Genomic DNA, 10,020 nt, shown 5'->3' with positions numbered 1-10,020 from the left:
ATCATTTAATTCACCTCCTTAGTTCTATATGTAGTAGAAAGCACTCTCTATACTCCCCATGTAGTATAATGCACTCTCATAATAATCCCTATCATATGATGCACCTCCTATTGTCCTCCATATACAATAATGCACCCAAATAGTCCTCCATATAGTATAATGCACCAACCATAGTCCTTCATATAGTATAATGCACACCACATAGTCATCTATATACTATAATGCACCCCATAGTCCTCCATATGGTAAAATGCACCCCATAGTCCTCCATATAGTATAATGCACTCCACTTTGCCCTTCATATAATATATTGCACACTATTGTACTCCATATAGTATAATACAAACCTCATCGTCTGCTATATATTATAGTGTATTCACCATAGTCCTCCATATAGTATAATCCACCCTATAGTCCTCCATGTAGTATACCGTACTTCCCGTACTCCACCATGCAGTATAATGCACCTCCCATAGTCTTCCATGTAGTATAATGCACGTCACATTGTCCTCCATATAGTATAATGTATCTATATAGTTATCCAGCACACAGTGCTGCATAAACTATTAGGCACCCCACACAGTCCTCCATAAAGTATAATGTACCCTTCATAGTCCTTCATATAGTATAATGCACACCAGAGTCCTCCATGTCGTATAATACACTCCTCATAGTCCTTCATATACCATAGTATAATTTATTTCCCTTAGTCCTCCATGTAATATAATGCACCCTCCATACTCCTCCATATTGTATAATGCACCCCATAGTCCTCAATATAGTATTATGTACTCCCATAGTCCTCCATATAGTATAATACACTACCTATAGTTCTCCATATAGTATAATGCACTCCCTATAGGCCTCCATGTAGTATAATGCACCCTCATATTCCTCCATATAGTATAATGCACCCTAAATAGTCTTCAATATTGTATAATGCACCCCATATGCCTCCAACCTATATTATAATGCATCCCATTTTCCTCCATGTAGTATAAGGCTCCCCCTATAGTCCTCCATGTAGTATTATGCACCGTAAATAGTCCTCCATATTGTATAATGCACTCCCCATAGTCCTCTATACAGTATTAAGCCTACCAAAATTAACTCACTGATTTAAATAAACAAATTCAATGCTCACCTCTACTTCTCATTCCTTTGCTGCTCGATTCTCTGCTGTGAGATTTCTGAAGCTTTGTCTTAACTGCTCGGTACAGCGGGCGCAGTAAAGTGATGTCATCACGCTTGCTATGCTGAGACGTCTGATCTCAGACGCTGAGGAAGAATGATGGGGGAGGGAGCGAATGCCTCCCTCTTTCATCATGAATTTCAACTATAGCAGCATACAGAATGCCAAAACAGTTGAACATGCTATTTTTATGGGCAGTGGGGGGACCCGATGCCGCCGCTGGCAGCGGGACCTCTCATCTCACGAGCACAGCTTTGTAAAAGAACACAATGGATGTTCAAAACACATGGCTGTGTCTATACCCATGATGGAATTTTGCCTTCGGATGCTGGATCATCTTTTCCTAATGTCATTATTTTTTACTTCTTCAGATAGTAAAACCCTTTGTGTGTATCTGTAGCTTTACATGAACACCTGAGCCTTACACTATAGCTGGTCCGAATAACTAAAGCAATTGTTACCATCCACCTCTCGTGTCTCCCCTTTTCCCCATAGTTTGTAAGCTTGCGAGCAGGGCCCTCACTCCTCCTGGTATCTGTTTTGAACTGTATTTCTGTTATGATGTAATGTTTATTGTCTGTACAAGTCCCCTCTATAATTTGTAAAGCGCTGCGGAATATGTTGGCGCTATATAAATAAAATTATTATTATTATATTATTATTATCTGTACAAAATCAACATATGGATCCATAGCATGTCTGTGAGACTCATGCGGGTCTATATTATATGGCCTTGTATATGAGGCCTAACAAAACTGTGTTTCATGTAAATATACAGAGAGAATGATACGATAAATTCTGGAGCTAATAATTGTCTCAAATAGTCAATAGGAATCCCAGAAAATACTATCATTGAGTAATAAGGGAAGCACAATATCTTTGTCAAATTTCCTGCTTTACATATTTGATAAAAAGCATGTATCAGAGGATTATTTTTTTAATGAATCCCTGGACACTGTCGTGAGACGTCTTACAATACTATCTGATACAGAACTGCAGGCATGTGTCTATGGTTTTGTGGTGGAAGATATTTATTGTACAATCATATTAATTTAGCAATGAATAATTCAGCACAGCGTGACTACCCCAGCTGCCGGAGAGAGAAAGCTGCTCATACGGAATGTGTGTGCTTGACTAATGCACCTTTCTTAAAGCTCCTGCTTCTGGACAGATGTGGCTGCTGCTAGTCTACATCTGCATGGCTAATTATCATGATCCATGGAATCATTTTGTAGTGTGTCCTGAATCTAGAGGAATCCTGCTGATAATGGCTCTCATTGTTTCCCAGGGAAGCAGCAAGCTTACAAGTGGTCCAGCTTGGGAGGCTGCCTACGATTATTCAGTTTTCACACTGACAAATCAGGCATGTGAAAAAGACGAAAGAGGAGGAGGAAGATGAAGAGGGTGTTGGGGAGGAAGGGAGTAAGAGTCACATGAAGGAGCTGCTCCTGTAGAGTAAAATTCATCCCTTTTCCATCCACTTTTTATTGATAGTATTTACGTTCATTTCTCACCCAGTGCCTACTACATCTGAATGATCTATATAGTATCAGGGTTTTGCACATGAATATATGGGATTTATTTAACTGAAATGTGCTGAATTTTTAACTTGTTACCGAAGATCAGATATCATCTCACAGTTAGCACTCAAGAACCAAAGGTCTGTGTAAGTATTCCTTATGCATATGTATGTATTGCACCCATTTGTAGCTTATTCTACTGGGGTTAAAGACACATAGCTATAATAATATATGGTAATATAATCTGTCCCTGTTTCTATATTTACCAAGGAGCACCTTATGTACTTGTGCTTCCTCCTAGTGAACCAGGGTGTAGGTAAAGGGCTTATGCCAGCTGTAATAATGGCTTATTCTTGCAATGCTTCATTTATTATCTATCTAGCTATCATATCTAATATTCTATCATTCTATTTATGTGCTGTCTAGCTAAAGTATCAATTTATCCATCTCATACCAATCTATCAACCATCTCCTATCTATCTGTTTATCTATTACATATCTATCTATCTATTTATCCATCTATCTTTCTTTCTATATCTATTTATCAATCTACCTATATCTATCGATCTATCTATTCTTTATCACATGTGTTGGTAACAAAATTTTCTTAGACTTTAGTATATTAGGCTTAGAATGTCAAGTTATGTAACTTAACATTCTAAGCCTAATATACTAAAGTCTAAGAATATTTTGTTACCAACATATCTAATAAAGAATAGATAGATATAGATAGATTGATTACATTTCACACATATACAAGGGTTGACTTCATGTCATGCAGACAAAATGCAGGTTGCCAATTAGATAGTTTGTTGCTTGACTACATATAATGTTGCCTCATATGTTAGTATAGAAAACGCTAATATTTGTATGAAGTCAAATTATCAACAGTTTCCCATGAACGGCTTGTTTTCCAGCACTTGTGAGCACACAGTCATTAGCTATGGATGTATTCATGAAAGGGCTTTCCAAAGCTAAAGAGGGGGTCGTGGCAGCTGCTGAAAAAACCAAACAGGGTGTGGCGGAAGCAGCAGGAAAGACAAAAGAGGGCGTCCTTTACGTAGGTAGGTAAAGTGGATCAATAAATTACCAGCTGTGAAATTATGATTCTGATTTCCCTCAAGAGTAACAGAGCCCAAGGTGCACTTTGGTCCCGTTGTAAGGCCTTAAAACAAGTTTGACTGCTTGGTGACTGTACAGATTATTAGACACTTTTTACATAATATTAGTAATAGCTAGATATCATTGATTCTGATAGACGTTATTGTGTATGGGGTGGAATTTTTTTCATGAATCAAAATGGAATTTATTACACCTCCCAGTCATATGTTACTGGATGCTTGATAAGTTAAAGGGCCACTGTCACCCCCTCCAGCCGTTATAAACTAAAAGAGCCACCTTGTGCAGCTGTAATGCTGCATTCTAACAAGGTTGCTCTTTTAGTTTTTGGTGCATGTATTCCCAAAATAAAGCGTTTTATAACTTCTCCAAAATACCTGTCTTTATCCAGGGAGGCAGGTCCTCACCCCCCTGCTTGAACCGCCACACATAGGTATCCCACCAGCATCCGCCAGCTACACCCTGTGACTATTAACAGGGCACAGCATTCATTTAAGCGGCTCTGTGAAGCGACAGAGTTCACTTCCATTGACACTGGGTGAAGTCTAACCCCCGTGTGAGCAAGTGTTCATCTGCCATTACTCATCAGCAGGTTCCATCTCTACACGGTGGACCCCAGGCTGCGAACGCACCTCATATCTCCCATTATATTATTTGGTGCATTCCGCTAGCCCTAACATTAATGATCTCTAAAAGGGCTAAAGTTAAAGATGACACATTTCCTTTGTATTTTTCACTAACTAAAAAATGTTGACATTTTTTACATTTAAAAAATAACAAAAGGGAAAATGGGTAGATGCAAACGTTTTGCCCACCTGTATGGTTATTATCTAAGAGCACCCCCTCTTGAAATTATCTCAGCTTGTTAGTGCATCTTGTAGCCAGCCAAGATCCTTTCAATTATTATTTGAGGTTCATCCATTCTTCCGTGAAAAATGATTCCAGTTCTGCGAGATTCCTGGGTTGTCTTGCATTCACTGCTATTTCGAGCTTTAGTCACAGATTTTCAAAGATGTTTGGATCAGGGAACTGTTGGATCATTGTAAAACCTTCAGCTTGCGCCTTTTGAGGTAGTTTATTGTGGATTTTGATGAGTGTTTAGGATCATTATTTATTTGTAGAAGCCATCCTTTTTTCAACTTCATTTTTTTTACAGACGGTGTTATGTTTGCAACACGAATTCATTGAAATTTCATTGTATAATACCAAAGCATGACTGATCCACACTCATGATTAATGGCTGTCAAAATATTCTTTTCCTGAAATTCTCTGCCGATTTTCTCAACATATACCTTTTACTAGGCACTACTCCTATTAGCCAGTTTCCTACTCAACACTGATGAGGGGCAAATACCCCAAAACAGCTGTCTGTGGATGGATACCATGTTTTGGCATAGGTGGTTTTCCCTTTTGGGATGCTGCCCTTCCCGTGGTTGTTCCTTCACAGTGAAAGACTGGCTATTTATTGCTTGCATTGAGAAACACGTGATGGTGTCTCCGTGGCTTTTCTAAATGCATTTGCATTTGCATATTTCCCATAAGGGATGGGGGCAGTGTTCTGGATCACTGCATTGAGGAACACGTGATGGTGTCTCCGCGGTGTTGGATGTTTTGGTCTCCCCGAGGTCATTCATCCTTATGTTTATAGTCCTTTTACTAGGCACTGCTCCTAATAGCTAGTTTCCTACTCCACACTAATGAGGGGCAAATACCCAGAAACAGCTGTCTGTGGATGAATACCATGTTTGGCTTAGGTGGTTTTCCCTTTTGGGATGCTGCCCTTCCCGTGGTTGTTCCTTCCCAGTGAAAGACCTGGCTATTTATTGCTTGCATTGAGAAACACGTGATGGTGTCTCCGCAGCTTTTCTACATCCATTTGCATATTTCCCATAAGGGATGGGGGCAGTGTTCTGGATCACTGCGTTGAGAAACACGTGATGGTGTCTCCGCGGTGTTGGATCTTTTGATCTCCCCGAGGTCATTCATCCTTATGTTTATAGTACTTTTGTATATGGGCCTACTACCTGTGTCTGCGCCACTCATTACAATTGTCCTCCACTGAACAAAGCTGTTACGCTCACGCCCTGACTGGTGGGCGTGAGCTCGGGGGTTTTGTGGCCCCACTGTGCCACAAACCAGACTACCCTGGAAGGGGCGTGACTATAACAGCTGCCTGGGTTTTCACTGGAGCCTCTGATGGTGAGGACAGGCTTGTGCAGCAGGCAGCTGCCAGGTGCTACTCCAGGGTGGTGTCTGGCTGTGGCTGCTGATCCCACTTGGGAGACAGGAACACCAGGATTGGTGCGGGAATTAGGCAGGACTGGCAGAAGAGCACGGCTGGAACACAGACGAGTAGGCTGGCACGGCTGAGACAGGGCTTGCTAGGACGGCAGGAGACACAGAACAGACTTAGGACGGCAGGAGACAGGACTGGCTAGGACGGCAGGAAACACAGGATTGGGAGGCACGGCAGAGAACACAGGACTCGTTGATGTGGTATATGAAGGAACAGGTAAGGGCCTGTTCACACTGGACGTGCAGGTACAGATATGTAGTTTGGAACACAGGGCTGGCAGAGACACGGCAGAGAACACAGGGCTTGCTAGGACGGCAGGAGACACAGAACTGACTTAGGACGGCAGGAGACAGGACTGGCTAGGACGGCAGGAAACACAGGACTAGCTGATGAGATATTAGAATCAGGCTGCACTCAGATGACACCCGAGTGCAGTCCAATTGTGAGTGAGATGAAGGAACAGGTAGGGATATATAGTTTGGAGGAACAGGTAGGGACCTGTTCACACAGGAGAGGAGTGAAAGACTGCAGATAGGAATGGAAAAGCAGCAAGCGGTAGCGTAGCGACAAAAGCTGAGCAGAGCCACAAAGAATGTGGAGAGAAGCTGCAGCAAGAGATACTGCAGAAGCTAAGCAAAGTGGAACCGCAAGGATTGCAGAGGGGAACTGCAGCAAGAGGTTTCTGCAGCAACGGGAGCGGAGCAGAGCAAGACGGAGCAGAACCGCAGAAGTGCGGAGCAGCGGCAAAGCCACCAAGATGCAGAGCAGGCAGAGCCGCAAGAGTGCAGAGTGCAAGCAGACCGAGAACACAAGGAAAGACACAGCAGGGAAGGAAGGCACACACAAGGAGACCGAGACAAGTACAGACAAGGCAATGGAACAAGACACAAGGACAAAGACACAGGGACCAGGATATTCTGCCTCCTGGAGGGCGGACAAAGATAAAGGCAAATGCACAGAGAAAAACCTGCAGAGAGGGAGCAACACAGAGCTAGACCCGGCAAACTCAGAAGCAAAACACTAACTGAGCAAACACATTGCACAGGCCCAGACCACAGGGTGGAGCTGCACTATATACAGGAGGCCTCTTGATAATTGGTCAGGAACTGATTGGACAGGTGCGCCTGATTCCTATAAGAACCAGAGAGTTCAGGCGCCGGCCCCCTATACACAAAGCCATGAGGCATGCACAGAGCAGAGGAACAGACTATGGAGCTGGCCAGAAACAGAAACCACATCATGACCTGGAGCAGTGGGTAAGATTGTGTGAGAGATGTGAGGCCATGCCGTGATGCCAGCAGAGTTGTTACAAAAGCTATGCCGCCTGTTTAGTCCTCTTACCAATTTTGAACTGCATTTAGCCTACTTTTTTATCTTGGGCCTACTAACTGTGTCTGTGCCACTCATTACAATTGTCCTCCACTGAACAAAGCAATGCCGCCTGTTTAGTCCTGTTACCAATTTTGAACTGCATTTAGCCTACTTTAGTATTTGGGCCTACTAACTGTGTCTGCGCCACTCATTACAATTGTCCTCCACTGAACAAAGCTATGCCGCCTGTTTAGTCCTCTTACCAATTTTGAACTGCATTTAGCCTACTTTTTTATTTTGGGCCTACTAACTATGTCTGCGCCACTCGTTACAATTGTTCTCCACTGAACAAAGCAATGCCGCTTGTTTAGTCCTGTTACCAATTTTGAACAGCTTTTAGCCTACTTTTTTTTATTTTGGGCCTATATCTGTGTTTTCTCCTCATCCTGCCCATTGGCCAGCCACTGCTAGATGAGTCTGCTGGTACATTGACCCAGACCACTACATTCCCCTTGCACTCTACACAGCCAGAATCTGACCCTGCTGAAAGTCAGGTTCCCCTTCTCGCATGCTATACCACCTTACATGGGGACAAAGAGGAAGGTGCAGATGAAAGTGCAAGTTCCTTCATCAGGTGGGGTGGCATACTCATTGCCACTGGCACAGGGCCCCTCATAGTACGCAAAAGTGTCTCTGGCAGTGGGAGGCGCCACCCGCCATCAAACACACCGCCGTACTATGAGGGGCCCTGTGCCAGTGCCAACTAGTGCCCCCCCCTGCTTACTCAGGATCACAGCACTTGCAAAGTTGAAATACTTACCTCTCCCTGCTCCAACGCCATGACGTATTCCGCGTTTCCTGGGCCCACAAAAATCTTGATCCAGCCCTACCGCCCCACAACTTTAGCCAAATGACCCCCTGTTTTCAATGCCTAACTATTATTATAAAGTAAATTAAGATTGACAAGCATAAGAAATAAGAATTGATGTTTTTGGCATTAAAATGGGCACTTTAGGTGTTTTCCTGTCCTCCACTCACTGCCGACTTTGATTCCCCATTGACTTGCATTGGATTTCGTGTTTCGGTTGGCCACTGACTTTTCGAAATAATCGTCTGATTTCACCCGACCCGTCTTTTGACAAAGTCGGGTTTCGCGAAACCCGACTCGATCCTAAAAAAGTAAAAGTTGCTCAACTCTACTCGTCGGCCCACAGAACTTGTTTCCAAAATGCATCAGACTTGTTTAGATGTTCTTTTGTATACTTCTGATGCTGAATTTTATGGCGAGGACACACAAGAGGTTTTCTTCTGATGAATCTTCCATGAAGGTCTTTTTTATTGCAGGTGTCTCTGAAGAACAAAGTGCCACACCTCAAAAGTCTGCTAAAACATTCTGAAAGTCTTTTGCAGTCAAGTCAGGGTTCTTATTTGCCTCTCTAGCAATCCTATGAGCAGCTTTCACCAACATTTTGCTTGGTCTTTCAGACCATATTTTGACCGCTACTGTTCACTGACGTTTCCTGCTTTGTGGGCCTCCACCATTTTCATTTTCAGAGTGCTGGGTAGCTGCTTAGAAGAACCCATCACTGCAGTTTTTTGGAATATGGTTAGAGGAGACTCAGTTTTATAAAGCTGGGAAATTTGCATCACCTTGCTTTTACCTAAAGATGATAGTGTACAAGCCATAACCCTATGGCCTGAAACCATAACCCTAAGGTCTGAAAAATTGGTCACAGTTATCTGAGCACATAAATCTCTAAGAGTAACCAAACTTTTGCATAGTCCCATTTTCCTTTTTGTAATTTTTAAAAATGTAAAAAATGACATATATTTTTTTCCTAGAAAGGAAATGTGTCATCTTTAACTTTAGGCCTTTTAGACATCATTTTATCTTCAGCTTGCTTAACTGCTCACAATAACTAACTTTGACCTGTGGTGCCCAAACTTTTACATGTCCTTATAAACTGCCCCTATACATACACATGAGGCTTGCCAGATTTTACTATTCACTATGTGAGTACCCAAAAAGAGAAAGTCACCAAGTCAACAGAATTTAATCAAGCACAGTGCTTCCATAAGAAAAAATTAATTCCACCTATGTACCAGTAACAGTGCCGAAAGGATAACCAATGAGTTCTACTAAAGGGATTCTCCATGAATAAAAAAAAAAGAAAATTATACTATAAATAAATTCAAATAGGAAATCATATTTTTTGTCTTCGCAGGTTATTACTGTAGTAATGTAAAATGGCCACCATTTTGATACATTTTCAGAGATCTGTGCTAAAATGTTATGGGATAAAAATCCTAATAATAATAAAAACCACTATTGGAATAACATTTTCCACCATTCAGCAGCACAGAGAATCTCCACAAAAACTCTTCTGATACGGATAACTCAAATGTTATGGACAGATGCCTATGAGTAGGGTTGAGCGACTTTTACTTTTATAAGATCGGGTTGGGTTTCACGAAACCCGACTTTTTCAAAAGTCGAGTCGAGTGAAATCGGCTGATCCTATAAAAAAGTCGGGGTCGGGGTCGGCCGAAACACGAAACCCAATGCAGTGCATTGGGTTTCC

At 42.2% G+C, this 10,020-nt stretch overlaps 1 protein-coding gene across 2 annotated transcripts in view; it reads left to right on the top strand.

Annotated features, from left to right (window-relative positions):
* Positions 1-2,301: 2,301 nt before the first annotated feature.
* Positions 2,302-10,020, top strand: part of SNCA (synuclein alpha) — a 187,340-nt gene continuing 179,621 nt past the window's right edge. Inside the window, exons 1-2 of one of the 2 annotated variants that reach the window (XM_069743566.1) lie at positions 2,302-2,858; positions 3,630-3,776. In XM_069743566.1, the coding sequence (XP_069599667.1) occupies positions 3,656-3,776 (121 nt within the window). In that variant the 5' untranslated portion in view covers positions 2,302-2,858; positions 3,630-3,655. The remainder of the gene's footprint in view (positions 2,859-3,629; positions 3,777-10,020) is intronic. The other variant, XM_069743567.1, reaches the window with a different exon arrangement.

Source organism: Ranitomeya imitator, chromosome 1 (assembly GCF_032444005.1).
Source record: "Ranitomeya imitator isolate aRanImi1 chromosome 1, aRanImi1.pri, whole genome shotgun sequence".
In the NCBI taxonomy this organism is placed as follows: Eukaryota; Metazoa; Chordata; class Amphibia; order Anura; family Dendrobatidae; genus Ranitomeya; species Ranitomeya imitator.
This window is presented reverse-complemented; position numbering and strand designations above follow the sequence as displayed.